General features: G+C 44.3%; 1 protein-coding gene across 2 annotated transcripts; it reads right to left on the bottom strand.

Moving 5' to 3' along the window:
• Positions 1 to 18: 18 nt before the first annotated feature.
• Positions 19 to 13,034, bottom strand: atp7b (ATPase copper transporting beta). Of its 2 annotated transcripts, none has more exons than XM_028395777.1 (20): positions 12,641 to 13,034; positions 8,389 to 9,139; positions 5,970 to 6,203; positions 5,739 to 5,902; positions 5,505 to 5,666; positions 5,359 to 5,432; positions 5,081 to 5,267; positions 4,767 to 5,000; positions 4,599 to 4,690; positions 4,128 to 4,255; positions 3,898 to 4,052; positions 3,685 to 3,819; positions 3,410 to 3,604; positions 2,924 to 3,106; positions 2,648 to 2,834; positions 2,086 to 2,226; positions 1,663 to 2,009; positions 1,475 to 1,592; positions 1,285 to 1,387; positions 19 to 512 (listed from the first exon to the last, which is right to left on the bottom strand). In XM_028395777.1, exons 1-20 carry the CDS (start codon positions 12,815 to 12,817, stop codon positions 257 to 259), a joined length of 4,023 nt encoding a protein of 1,340 aa, XP_028251578.1. In that variant the 5' UTR covers positions 12,818 to 13,034; the 3' UTR covers positions 19 to 256. The 2 variants fall into 2 exon arrangements, with proteins under 2 accessions (XP_028251578.1, XP_028251585.1); XM_028395784.1 differs by lacking the exon at positions 12,641 to 13,034 and adding an exon at positions 11,244 to 11,314.
• Between the last annotated feature and the right edge of the window lie 1,993 nt (positions 13,035 to 15,027).

Below are 15,027 nucleotides of genomic sequence, written 5' to 3'. Positions count from 1 at the left end.
TCCAACCAAAACACAAACTCGCAAAAGTATTTTTATTTGGAAAAAGTTTTTCTTTATCAGCAACATGCATTATTTATATGCCTTATCCAAACAGCGTGCACAGCAGCTCCAGTTTGATCAACTGCAGTGTCACATAAGCAAACCTGATTTATTAATGTGCACAAAAGTGATTGATTATCAGTGAACAAAATATTATATTTACATAAATATATTTAAAAAACTGTGAGAAACCAGCCATTGTTCCCATCTTCCCTTTTTATTTGAGGTTCCCTGCAGTCTGGTGGTCCAGTAAGGATCGTCGGTCTGGCTCCTGTGGTGTGTTGACTGGCGGCCCCTGGCCAGAGAGGATGGGTGGGGTCGCACTGCTCTGACTTAGCTGCTCCCGAGAGGGTATTGCGGGGCTGCGGCGGCGACTGTCCGCACCAAGATGTGTGCTGATCTGAGACGAGCGAAGGCTCTTCATGTGGCCTCGCGCTCGGACCTCATACAGTTCCGCCGAAGTTTTCTTATACCTGAAGGAAACAGGTCCTGAGTGTACTTAACCTGAAGGTGCCAAATGACACCTTAAATAAATCGAAACACTGTAAAAGATAGTGCAAAGTGCTGTAAAATAGTAATCAGTAACAATAGTAGTAGTAGTACTGTTCTGTAAAAATGCTGCATGTGAGGATATAATTGTAATATAATATAGTAGAAACATAATAGTAGTGGTTGTACAGATAAAAACACTATAAAAATTCTATAAAATTAAATAAAATTGAAAAATATATTATATTATATATAAATAATATTATTATTATCTGATTATTAGTAATACTGTATTTCACTTTACAGTATTTTTACAGTGTTTTGATTGTTAGAAACAGTATTTAATTTTACAGTAATTTTTACAGTGTTTTGAAGAGGTCAAAGGTCATTGACGGGTTGACTTCGCAAGATCATGGTGAGAACTGAAACCTGAGCACCAACAACACCTTCAAAGAACTTTGACTGTTCACTTAGACTTAAGAGATGAGTCAATTAGTATTTAGAGTCCACCAAAACTCCAAATATTGGCAAAGATAAAGGAGCGTGAATGCAGCCAAAGGTGGCGGCTGCCGATTGGCCAGAATTGTTTGTGGAGCCAGGCTGTAAACATGTGAAGTTGGCCATTTTAACATGGGAGTCTATGGGGACTGGCTTTTGGAGTTAGCCTCTAGAGGTTGAGGCAGTTTTAACACTTGAGCCGCTTGGTTTATGCTAATTACGACTTATAAAGTTACAAATTCATATAAACGGACTCACAGTTTCAGCAGCAGTGAAGACAGGACCACCGAAAGAGACGAGGCGGCCATTGCGGCCGAGCCCATCCACGGTTGGAGCACCACGCCGACCGGCATGAACACACCTACATAACGGAGGCGACAACATGAGCATTATTTTACAATTATTTTGACTTATTTTGAAAGGATTTGATGCTTTTGAAGCGGTGTACCTGCAGCAATGGGTATTCCTAGAAGGTTGTAGATCAGAGCAAAGACAAAGTTGATCCTGATCCTGTGCACTGTCTTCTTGGACAGCTCGATGCTGGCGACCACATCCAGCAGGTCGTTCTGCGCGGTGCGTGAAAACCCATCAGGTCAGACGGTTTTAACAAGAGTGTCAAGTAAGCAAGCCACCCACCCGGATCAGGACGATGTCGGCTGCCTCGATGGCCACATCGGTGCCCGTGCCGATGGCGATGCCGACGTCCGCGCGGGCAAGAGCAGGCGAGTCGTTGACACCGTCTCCCACCATGGCCACCCTCAGTCCTCGCTCCTGCAGCTCCTGAACTTTCGCCACCTTATGCGACGGCAGGACCTCCGCGAACACCCTCCTGATCCCCACCTGCGCAGCTATGGCTTTAGCTGTCCGCCTGTTGTCTCCGGTTATCATTACCACCTCCACGCCCATGCTGTTCAGCGTGTGCACCGCTAATGCCGACTCTGCCTTCACTGTGTCCGCTATGGCTAGCATGGCACACAGAACCCCTGCAAGAGAAGGCCACACCTATAAAGATGTCTAAACGTTATACATCATAGCAACAAAGTCTGTTTTTGTCCTCACCGTCAATTGCCACAAGTATGGCCGTCTGTCCTTTGGTTTCGTGGCTCGACATGGCGGCGTCAACGTCTGCTCCAATGTGATGACCGTTCCTCCGCATCCACTCTCTATTCCCAATCAGGACAGAGTAAGATGACCCCTTAACTAGAAGGCAGAAAAATTGATTGTTTGAAACGCTGTCATTAATTTAACAGTATTTTTACAGTGTTTTGATTGTTAGGAATATTATTTAATTTTACAGCATTTTTAGTGTTTTGATTGTTTAAAACACTATTGAATTCTACAGTATTTTTACAGTGTTTTGAAAGTTTGAAACACTATTTAACTTTACAGTATTTTTATACTGTATTGATTGTAAGAGACACTGTATTTAATTTTACAATATTTTTACGGTGTTGATTGTAAGATACACTGTATTTAATTTTACAGTATTTTTACAGTGTTGATTGTTAGAAACACTATTTAATTTACAGTATTTTTACAGTGTATTGATTGTTTGAAACACTGTATTTAATTTATAGCACTTTTTAAAGTGTTGTTAAAAAGAGGCCTCTGGGCCTCAGACCTGCAGACGTGGTCTCCTCAGCAGACTGCAGGCTGCTCTCCTCAGTAGTGGTCCCCGGCAGCAGGAAATGCTCCTCCCTCTCTTGCAGCAGCAGCAGGTGTTCCACGCTGGACACCCGGCAGCTGATCCCACACCCGGGCACCGCCTGGAAGTCCTGGCAGTAGCCGAGGACTTCGGCTCCCAGCTCCTAGTTGGACGCAGACTTTGTCTCATCTGGGCATTAAAAAGACGACAACGACGACAACGAAAACACGCGCTTGTTAACTAGCCTCTTACCTCTTTGCAGTGCTTGGCGACAGCCATGCCGAGCGGGTGCTCGCTGCTCGCCTCCGCCGTGCCGACCACCGCCAGGATCTTCCTCAGGGGCATGCGGGCCATCTCCCACAGCACCAGCACCCGAGTCACCTGTGGCACCCCGTTGGTGATGGTGCCGGTCTTATCGAACATCACAACCTTGATCTGAAGGTGCAGAAACACACAAAAATAACCGAGCAGTAACCCCTTACGCCACACGGTGTCACTAGACCGGTGAAAACCGCTTCACGTTTGAGTGACAGGAGCAAGTCCTCAGTACAATTGCTCATTAATCCCAGATTAAGTAAGAAGATTAACAAGTATCGGTTGCACCTGGAAGCCAGTATACTGCACGTCCTGCATACCAGGACTTATTAACCTGGTCTAAGAGGCCGCACAGACACACAACCCTTTGTGTGTCTGTGCGGCCGCGGTTTGTTGTCAGATTGTTGGCACAGCAATGTTCACCTTGTGAGCCATTTCCAGCGGCTCGCCTCCTTTGATGAGGATCCCGTTCTGAGCGCCAACACCCGTGCCCACCATGACGGCTGTCGGAGTCGCCAGACCTAGAGAGCAGGGGCAGGCGATGGACAGGACGGTGATGGAGGCCTGAAACGCGAAGCGGACGATGACCTCGGCCTTGGAGATGTTCTTGTTGTAACCCTGCGAGAAGGTTCAGAGACAAAGAGAGAGGGGGTATCAAAGCGGGTTCTGCCAGAGCGTTAAAACCGTTTTGAACCTACTGGGAAGTTCTCCTTCACGATGTCAAAGTTGACAAAACCGATGGCCAGCCAGGCCACCAGCGTGAGAATGGAAACAAACACGATGAACGGTACGAAGTAACCACTGAGCTTGTCCGCAAACTGCTGGATGGGGGCCTGGATAAGTAAGTAAATACAGGGGGGTTAGCCAAAACCACCACTATCCACCAGCCCCGGACAACACCCGACATTTACCTTTGAGGTTTGGGCTTCTTCTACCAGTTTGACAATCTGAGACAGAGTGGTCTCCGCGCCAACGTGGGTGGCCTCCACCAGGAGTGCGCCGCGAGCGTTGATGGATCCAGCGATAACCAGACTCCCCAACTTCTTGGTGACGGGCATCGGTTCTCCTGATGGGAAATAAGTACGGATCGTGAATTTGGGGTGCGGTGGGGGTCCAGGGGTGGTCCCCTTAATCCTCCTACCTGTGATTAAGGATTCGTCGACCATTGAGCTTCCCTCGATCACTTTCCCATCCACTGGAAACTTTCCTCCAGGCGTGACCTTCACGACGTCGCCCCGCTGGACCAGGTCCACCACCACCTGCTCCTCGCTTACGGGATGAAATGGTGTAGTTAGTTAGGTACATTTATGCATAAAATATGAGCACAAGACCTGAAAAAGAACCTAGTCTTGGACTCCTTTTCCAGGAGTTATGTGGCCCAGGTGCTTGATTTGTCACATTAGCTCAATTACAAAGGGGGACAAGGGGCAAGATCTGCCTCAATCAATCATCATCATCATCAAATCAACAAGCATCTGATCTGATTTTTGGGTCTTGGTAGTAGTGACGTTGGTCCTCGGCGGTGGTGGTAGTTTCGGGGCACAGCGGCATTTGGCTGCACCTGGTATTTGGATTATACTGGTTTTTTGTTGGGTTCTCTTGTGCGACTCACCTGACGATCGTGTGATCTGGTCCTAAAGTGACCACTGTGGCATCGGTGGCTTGAAGAGACATCAGTTTGGCCAAAGCCTCGGATGTTTTACTCTAAAAAAATGAAGACCAAAGACTCACTGGGAGGTCCCTGTTCCTGTCTTTGTCCCCTGACGGACTTTTATCGTACCTTTGCGATGTGCTCCAGCCATCGCCCCAAAGCGATGAACACAAAGAGCATCGGCGGGGTGTCGAAAAAAGTGACGGGGCTCTGGACAGCGTGTTCGGCCATGGCGAAGACGAGTACCACGCAGGAGTAAACGTAGGCTATGGTGGTGGCCAACACGATCAGCACGTCCATGTTGGCTGTGCGGTGTTTCAGGGAGCGGTACGCCTGGATGTAGAAGTACCGGCCTCCAAAGATCTGAAGGGGGGGTGGGGAGGATTGTAAGAAGAAGATCGGTTGTCTTATTACCAAACATGTTTTTGTTGGTTTCCTCTCACCTGCACGGGGGTGCAGAGCAAGAAAAAGGCCAGGTTGAGAAGGGACAGGCCCGGCAGCAGGTTCTGCTCGAAAGGCATGGAGCCACCACCGTGTTCCTGGTGCTGACTGCCCATCACCATCATGTAGATCATAAGAGCCATGGCGGGGATCCCGAAAACGAGGCTGAGCAAAAAGGAGTTCTTCCACCTGAAAAGCACAAAAGGACCTCATGTAGAACCGGTCGGTTCCAGTCTTATCTGGTTCCTATCCTACAAAAAAAAAATAATCAGATACTTGCTGTTGAATATCTTCCGCGTGATCGAGGTTGTTCTTCAAACCCGCCTTCACCAGACTGGCCTCGAATCCAAGGTTCTGGTTTTAAAACAAACAAACAACATCTCATCACATGTAGCTAAATAGATGAAGGAATTACGTGATAAGTACCTGAATGATCTTCATGACATCTCGAGCTCCGATAACCTCTGGGTCAAACTGGAAGTGTCCTTTTTGGGTTGCCAGGGAGACCGAGGCGCCGAGAATTCCTTTGGTCGTCATGAGCTTGGACTCGATGTTGTGGACGCACGACGCACACGTCATCCCCGATATCTAAACATTGCACAATTGTATCTAGTTATTTATTCGGCTGTTTGCCGAAACGTCTGATGTCTGAGCACTTACCGCGAGGTCCAGCTTCCCGTTGGTCACGGCGTTGTCTTCTATCAGATCGGCACCGAAGCCCAAGTCCTTTATGAGCCGAGTCACAGAGGCGGCGTCCGTGACGCCCGAATCGTACTTCACCTCCGCCTTCCCAGCCATCAGTGATACCAACACAGACATGATACCTGGAACACTTTATACCTTTAGACATTTGGACCCCCAGTAGGACCTCGGTAGGTGTCAAAACCTCACCCTTGTGTTTCAGGAGGTGTCTTTCGATGTTGGCCACACAGGAGGCACAGGTCATGCCTTTTATGCAGATAAAGCATTTCTGTACTTTCATCGCAGAAGAGCTCGCCATGGTTGCCTGTGATCTGGCGCCGTTAATTACTCCCGCCCTGCTTAGCGACTGCGAGTCAGGAAGGTCAGGAATTCCAGAGCCGGCAGGCCTGAACTTTTCATGACTCTGGGAGCTCCTTATTGGTTCTGAAAGTAGAATGAACAATGCCATAGGCTGCAACCACTTTAGTCCTGAAGTGTGTGCAAAATCAGTTCTTTTATCGACACACCAAAGTTAGCATGCTATATCATCTTAGCATGCTAACTTTGGTGTGTCGCTAAAAGAACTGATTTTGTAATGTGTATGCAAAGGCCAGCACGCTGACTTCCTTTAATTGTTAGCCAACCATGTGCTAAGGAAGGCTATTTGCTAATGCTAAATCACTGCTGTACGTTGTGTGGGCAGAGGTTAAAGCTGGATCCATAGTCCACGAGAACAGAGAACTCCCTCCCCCCTGCCGACGTTACGCCCACAAAATGGCATCATTTTTCTCTCGGACCGCCCGTTGTGCAGCTCTCTCAGACACATGGCCCAGGCAGAACTTTTTCTCTCAAGGCTGTGCGTCAACCATGCTGTGATTGGTCGGAATTTATTGTGGGCATGATGAATGTGGAGAAGCGCAAGAGCTTCTTCAGGTGCAGAACACAGACAGAAGGAGGAAGCACAATGACAATGGACAGTTTAGATGAGCAGCTGGCAAACAGCTCCTGGAAGGAGAAACACAGTGCACAGAGAGGAGAGTGTCTGTCCAAAAGGTGGCGATAAAAATTAATAAAAATTATCAGCTCGTTAGGCCAAGTAACCACGACTGTGCGCACAATTTGCAATACAATTGCATTGTCAACCTTTTGTGTGTGACGTGCGCTGCGTGGGAGGGCCGTATGAGGAGATCTGCACAAACACTGGTACCTCCGTGCCGAAACAAACTTTTTTTTTTACTCTTACCACCCGTGGAGCAAGGAGCGAGTTCTCTGTTCTTGTGGAGTATGGAACAGCCTTAACATGTGATCGTGGCCAAATGTACAATAAAGAAGTGCATGTTAGCATGCAGCTAAAGTGTGGGAGGCTTGCCGACCTTCATTTAGCACCTTGAAAAATAGCATTGATGTTAACATTAGCACGCTAGGCTTGCTATCTATATTTTAGCAAGAATCTGGGTGTAACAGCTAATATATTAGCATGTTAGTGTTTGTTGTGCAGCTCTCAATGAGCTTGTTAGCATAGTTATTCTGAGCATCTTAGCATGCTAACTTTAGCTTTTCGCTAGAGCAACTGATTTTGTATTGCGTATGCAAAGCTCAGCATGCTACCGTGTGGTAAGGAAGGCTTTATGCTAATGCTAAATCACTAAATCACTGTTGTACGACGTGTGTGCAGAGGTTTACATGTGATCTTGCCCAAAGAGACAATGAGGAAGCTTGTGTTAGCATGTAGCTAAAGCGCAGGTGGCTTGCCGACCATTTAGCATGGGAATCTTGCTGCAATTTGCACCTTGAAAAATAAACATCGTTAGCATTGATGTTAACATTAGCATGTTAAGCTTGCTAACTATAATTTAGAAAGCAAGAATCTGGGTGTAACAGCTTATATAGTAGCATTTTATCATTTGTTTTGCAGCTCTCAGTGAGCTTGCTAGCCTAGTTACTGTGAGCATCTTAGCATGCTAACTTTAGAGTTTCACTAGAAGAACTGATTTTGTATTGCGTATGCAAAGGTCAGCATGCTGACTTCTTTTAAGTGTTAGCCAACCGTGTGGTAAGGAAGGTTACTTACTAATGCTAAGTCACTGCTGTACGTCACATGTGCAGAGGTTTACATGTGATCTTGCCCAAAGGTGCAATAAAGAAGTGTGTGTTAGCATTAGGTTAAGCACGGGCGGCTTGCCGACCTTCATTTAGCACGGGAATCTTGCTGCTATTTGCTTCTTGAAAAATAAACATCATTAGCACTGATGTTAGCAGTAGCATGCCAAGCTTGCTAACTATATTTAGCAAGAATCTTGGTGTGAATCTTGAGATAAAGCTCACGTGAGCTATTCAATAAAGGACTATAAATGTCAATCTTTCTACATTGTTTTTTTTTTTTTTACAGACATAAAGTATTTCTAAGTTGTTGGTTTTAATTAAAGTCAGACTGTGGATTAACGGCTGAAATTGAAACATGAAAGAATCTACTCCTAATCTCCACGAGTTAATTCCATGTCTTGGCAAGCTGTCTGCAGCTGATGTTAAGAGCCCTCCTGAGTGACACTGGAGAGCCTGGTTTCCAAGGCAACAAGTGGAAACAGAGGTAAGGGGGTTTATGTAAAACTGTATAGACTCTCCTGTGTACCTTTGAGTAATGCGTCAAATCCCATGTCCTCAATAGCTGTCCTGAGGCGTCCCGGATCCGTCAGACTGGGGTCAAAGGTTATGGTCCCCTTTTCTTCTTTAAGCGACACCACAATGGACTGCACCCCCGCCATCTGTGAAATCCTCCCCTCTATGGACTGCACACACGAGCTGCAAGTCATCCCTACAATCCAAACAGTCACTGTCCGGGCGGACGCACCCCCTTGCCAGTAGGCTATATCTCCTCCTGATGGATCCTCGGATAATAACGCGGCCTCGAACCCCATGCTCTCGATCTTATCTCTCAGCTCCTGGTGTGTAACCAGGAGAGGATGAAACACAACCAATGCCGCGCTCTCTTGAAGAGACACCCAAACGTGCAAAACCCCTGACAGCTCTCCGACGTGGCCCTCGATGGACTGTATGCAGGATCGGCAGTGCATGCCGTCCACTTTGATTCGCACGGCAGCCTCGACGTTCAAGTATCCCAAACCGCGGAGCTCCAGGGCGATGTCTCTGGTCGTGGTGACCGACGTGTCATAGTCCACCTTGGCCAAATGTAAGGGAGCGGAACAAATGACAGAAACAACCCCGGTCAGGCTGCAGAGCCTGGCTTTGATCGCTCGGGCCTGGTGCTCGGAGGTGAGTCCAAGGAGTTTAAAACAGGCTCTGGAGCAGGTTTTGGGTGGAAAGTGGTCGCCCTGGCTCCCGTGCTCGTAGGCCAGGTTGTCGAAGCCTTGTTCGCCATTGTCCTGTAAAGATGAAGGAAAAGTCACAGGTTGTTGACTTATTATGTATAATATAATATAATATAATATAATATAATATAATATAATATAATATAATATAATATAATATAATATAATATAATAATATAATATATAATATAATGAGCTCTCAGAAAGCTTGTTAGCATAGTTACTGTGAGCATCTTAGCATGCTAACTTTAGTGTTTAGCTAGAACTGATTTTGTCAGCATGCTGACTTCCTTTAAGTGTTAGCCAACCAGCTAAAGCGCGGGCGGCTTGCCAACTTTCATTTAGCACAGGAATCTTACTGCTATTTGTATCTTGAAAAATAAACATAATTAGCATTGATGTTAGCATTAGCATGCTAGGCTTGCTAACTATATTTTAGCAAAAATCTGGGTGTAACAGTTTATATATTAGCATTTTATCATTTGTTTTGCAGCTCTCAGTGAGCTTGTTAGCATAGTTACTGTGCACATCTTAGCATACTATCTAACTTTTTGCTAGAAGAACTGATTTTGTATTGCGTATGCAAAGGTCAGCACGCTGACTTCCTTTAAGTGTGGGACTCTTGCTGCTGTCTTTACCTTTAAAAAATAAACATCATTAGCATTGATGTTAGCATTAGCATGCTAAGCTTCTGCAGAAACCCAGCAAGAATCTGGGTGTAACGGCTAATATATTAGCATGTTAGTATTTGTTTCTGTCTGGTAGGCAGGCATTATTATTGAGAGACTTTCATAGGGTTGTGATCTAAAACCTGTGGTGGCCTTTCCAACCAAAACCACATGACCGGCGTTCACATGAGCCAGCTCCAACGTGATTTGGCTTAAACTTCAAAGGCTTGTCATATCCTAAGACATGTCAGTAAAAAAAGGAGATTAGTTCCCCCCCTGAGTCCAAAACCTTAACTAAAACAAGCATGTGGTGGTGGGGGGGTGGGAGGGGTGTGACACAAACAAAGGCTGACCACTGAAACAAAAACAGGAAGTAAAAAAAAACCCAAAGAAACTTGCTAAGCTAACTAAAGCTAGCATAATAGCACAGATATTAAAACAAATAAAATTTTTTAGTTCTTCAGTAAAGTATGGATATTGAAAATGGAGCAGCATTACTTACACATAGCATTTGCTAAGCTATGCTGGTTAGCGTGTAGCTAGCTTTAAGGATTATCTCTTCATTACTGGTTAGTTTGCTAGTAAGCAGGTTAATGTCATCATACATCATACGTAGAGAAGATTGAAGCAAGGCGTCTGGACTTGTAGAGTTTTCTTGAAGACGTTTCGCTGCTCATCCAAGCAGCTTTCACATGTTCACATTTTAGACAGAGAGGAAAGGTGGTTTGAAAGAGGAGTCAAGGAAGCCATCTATGTTAAGCTGGAGACCTCAGACATCATCATTCTACCACATACAATGCAGTGACTCAATCCATTCCCAGGAAGTTTGCACATACTCACAGCAAGATCAAAGGGCTGTCAACCAGTCCCCCTCCGGCACTTTCATAGTCGTTAGCCAGTCGTTAGACACACCTGGCCCAGTCAGCTAGATCATCACAGGTAATTATGTAAACATTTAGTGCTATTGTTTTTAAGTTTGACCCAAACCCACCCACTGAGGTCTGTCCAAGTCCAGACGCCTTGCTTCAATCTTCTCTAAGTTTTAATAGTAAGCAGTTTAATGTACACCTAAACAGGAAGTAAAACAACTGAGACGCACAAACAAAGGCTGACCACTGAAACAAAAACAGGAAGTAAAAAAACCCAAAAGAAACTTGCTAAGCTAACTAAAGCTAGCATAATAGCACAGATATTAAAACAAATAAAAATTTTTAGTTCTTCAGTAAAGTATGGATATTGAAAATGAAGCAGCATTACTTACACATAGCATTTGCTAAGCTATGCTAGTTAGCATGTAGCTAGCTTATAAGGATTACCTCTTCTTTACTGGATAGTTCAATAGTAAGTGGTTTAATGTACACCTAAACAGGAAGTAAAACAAAAAAACAAGAAACTTGCTAAGCTAAATAAAGCTAACATAATAGCTAAAATAATATATATATATTATTTTAGCTATTATGTTAGCTATATATATATATTTTGCTGCCTACCTGCATAATGACAACCTGCTGTCATGCCTTCCTTGCCTTTTACTCCTCTATGAGCGGCTGCATGTAATCTGTCATAGTTACTCAAGGTGTGTAGTTAATGATTGGGCAGTTATTGAACCAATCAAATGCACCTGTTAAAATAATCTACCCGTTAACAGGGAGGTCGGCGTCATCCATTGGCTTTGGTGGGAATTGTGCAATATTACAACCGACTGGCTGACTTGGTGGAAGGTGTGAACTTTAGCAATGATTAACAACAAAATTTAACCTTTAACCTCTAATCCACCAAACATTTGCTAAGCTAGGCTAGTTAGCATGTAGCTAGCTTTAGGAATTACCTCTTTTCTATTGGACAGTTTCATGGTAAGCAGTTTAATGATTAAAATATTCCATATGTGTATAGTCACAACTAACACATAACCTTTGCTAAGCTAGGCTAGTTAGCATTTATATATCTTTAAGAATTACCTTCTTTTTACTGGATAGTTTGCTAGTAAGCAGTTTAATGTACACCTTACACAACAGGTGTATAGTCACAACTAACACATTACCTTTGCTAAGCTAGGCTAGTTAGGGTGTAGCTAGTGTTGTTTAGCAAATGTTACTCGTGACTATGCACATATAAAATAAGTTGTACATTAAACTGCTTACTAACAATAAAAAAGGTCCTCCATAAAGCTAGCTAAATGCTAATTAGCCTAGCTTAGTAAACATTGTATCAGTTGTAGTTATACACCTGTCAGTAATGCTTAAAGCTAGCCTAAAGTTAGCATTTAGCTAGCTTTAAGCACAACTAATACATAAGAGTTGCTAAGCTAGGCTAGTTAGCATGTAGCTAGTTTTAAGAACTACCTCTTCTTTACTGGATAGTTTGATGGTAAGCAGTTTGTTGTATAATTTACTACACATCACATGTGTATAGTCACAACTAACACATAATGTTTGCTAAGCTAGGCTAGTTAGCATTTAGCTATCTTTAAGAATGACCTCTATATTGGATAGTTTGATAGAAAGCAGTTTAATGTACATCTTACTTAACAGGTGTATAACTACAACTGACACATAAGGCTAGGCTAATTAGCATTTAGCTAGCTTTATGGAGGACCTTTTTTATTGCTAGTAAGCAGTTTAATGTACAACTTATTTTTTATGTGCATAGTCACGAGTAACATTTGCTAAACAACACTAGTTAGCATTATAGCTAGCTAGCTAAAACAGGAAAAAAATACACATTATATAATAGCTAATATGTCAGAATTCAAAAAATTGTAATAATTTTTTAATTAATTTTAATAAAAATGTTTATTGTTCTAAAAACGCATGAAGAACATTGCTTTGTAGTTTTTTGTAGACATTTGCAGTTTTTTATAATAATAAAATCACTTGATGAGGCCTACCTGTAACTTTTCTGGCGCACAGAGGCTCCTGTTGCTCCCAGCCGAGCGCGCGCTGGAGGCGCAGCTTGGTTTACACTCCACCATGCCGATCTGCTCCATGGAGCATGGCGGCAGCAGCGTAGACTCTGACTTGGACTCATACTTGGAGAGGCTTCTGGTGGACTTGGAGGTAAACATGTTTTAGAGCCCGCTGTCTGAGGTTTTTTTAACCTTATCTCCTCCTGTCGGGGGGAGGGGGGCAAAAGTCCGCCAGTGGTTAAAGAGTTCCAGGAGATAAGGAGGAGAGGAGCGCAGGAGCTGTGCCGCCCCGCCGGTGCGCACAGCACAGCCTCCCCCAAAGAGGGTGGTTGGGGTGGGTGGGTGAAAATCACATGACTTCTGCACACTTCACACAAAAAAAGCTTTCGTGTGCCTTAACATTACATATGCATGCTGCCAAAACCCAAGATCAAACCAGGGACCTTTAGATCCTCAGTCTAATGCTCTCCCAACTAAGCTATACAACAACAGCAACACAGTGGAGTAACTTGTGGTGACACAGGCAGAAAACACACACACATATCCTCTGAAATATTAAATATATATTACAGTAATTTCATTTTCTAATAAAATCATAAACTTTATTAATTAATTTAAAAAAACATTAGTCTGTAGAAATAATTTACTTTAATGTGTCATTAAATGCAGCGACAAATCTAATGTTTTTTTATATTATGTATAAAATATGAAGTTACTTTCGGTTACTTTAAATTGAAAAAAAAACTGTATCTCTACCTTCATGTACACCTGATTGAAGGAACGCAGAGGTTTGCTGCCCCCTTGTGGTAAGAAGATGAAACACAGCACTATCAAGTCAAAACCTTATTTGTCCCCACAATGAGGGAAATTACATGAACTTCTATGGGGATGCTGAAACCCAGGCTTGAACCAGGGACCTTTAGATTTTCAGTCTGCAGAAGAATTGTCTGTATAAGAAGGGCGGGGGGGGGGGGGGGGGGGGGGGCGAGGGAAGAAATTCTGGAAGTCAACGGTTCAAATCCACATGGAAGCAAAGAAAGAATCCAAATATTTCATGATATTTTGCTGTTTTGTAAGTGTCCTAAGCCTCAAATAATAAATGAACACAACACAGTAGATTTCAGTGTCACATTTATTACACATAATCACACAAAAACACAGATTGTTGCAAATAACTGTTTGTCAACCATAAAATGAGGTGTTCTTCTTTCACCTCATAAAATATCTTCTAAAGAACAATTGTAATTACCGATTTTTATTTATGTACATGTAACCTTTGCTAAGATGGCTAGTTAGCATTTAGCTAGCTTTAAGAAGTACCTTATCTTTACTGGGGAGTTTGCTACTAAGCCGTTTGTTGTACAATTTATTACACATCACATGTGTATAGTCAAAACTAACACATAACCTTTGCTAAGCTAGGCTAGTTAGCATGTCCTTGCAGGAGCACTGAGACCTCCTGACTCCTCAAACGGCCATTGTGCCATGTAAAAAGGGTTCTCTGACTGACCTCCACTAGCTGCAGCAGGCAGCAGCGGAGACGGACCAGGAGCAGTGTGTGTCAGAGCTGCGCTAGGAGCAGTGTGTGGCAGAGGAGATGGCCCCTGGGCAGCAGGCAGCAGCGGAGACAGACCAGGAGCAGTGTGTGGCAGAGGAGACGGCCCCTGGGCAGCAGGCAGCAGCAGAGACGGACCAGGAGCAGTGCTTGGCAGAGTAGACGGCCCCTGGGCAGCAGGCAGCAGGAGAGCCTGGGCCGAGGACCGAGAAAGATAGGGGACAATGGGAGTCTGTGATAACTTACATTGTGTGTAAATGACATGATGTGCATCACTGGCAATTTTTCTACCAAATGCAATCTTACCATTGTAGGCAGCAGCACAGAAACAGATGGACCCTGGGCAGCCGGTGGCACTGAAGATGGACCCTGGATAGATGGCAGTGGGGCAAGTGGCTCCACCAAACTGCACAATTGGGAGGCTTCCTCTCCCAATGTGTCCACGAAGCCTTCATCTTGGTCCACAAGTTCTGCGACCTGAATTTCCTCAGGTAACTCTGAGATCCTCTCCGAGCTGGGGGACATGTCCTCTGGAGGCTGATTGGTCTGCCTCAACAAATATTGTACCCCGATGAGCTCTCCTGTGGATTGTAATGAGGAAATTGTAAAATTAAAAGGTTTCTCAGAAATGACTAAGGACATTGTTGACACCAATAAAAAAACATTTACATGAATAGCATGGTGAGGATTTGTGATATTTTATCTACCTGTGTATACTCCAGGAGGAGAGAAGTCGGGGACCAATTTCCTGTCAAACAATGCCTTTCTGAGCAAGGCTGCACAGCAGGTGGAACAGATGAGGTGGGAGGACATG

The sequence above is a fragment of the Parambassis ranga genome, chromosome 2 (genome assembly GCF_900634625.1).
Source record: "Parambassis ranga chromosome 2, fParRan2.1, whole genome shotgun sequence".
Classification (NCBI taxonomy): domain Eukaryota; kingdom Metazoa; phylum Chordata; class Actinopteri; family Ambassidae; genus Parambassis; species Parambassis ranga.
Note: the sequence above shows the minus strand (reverse complement) of the source record. Positions and strands in the feature narration are given on the sequence as shown.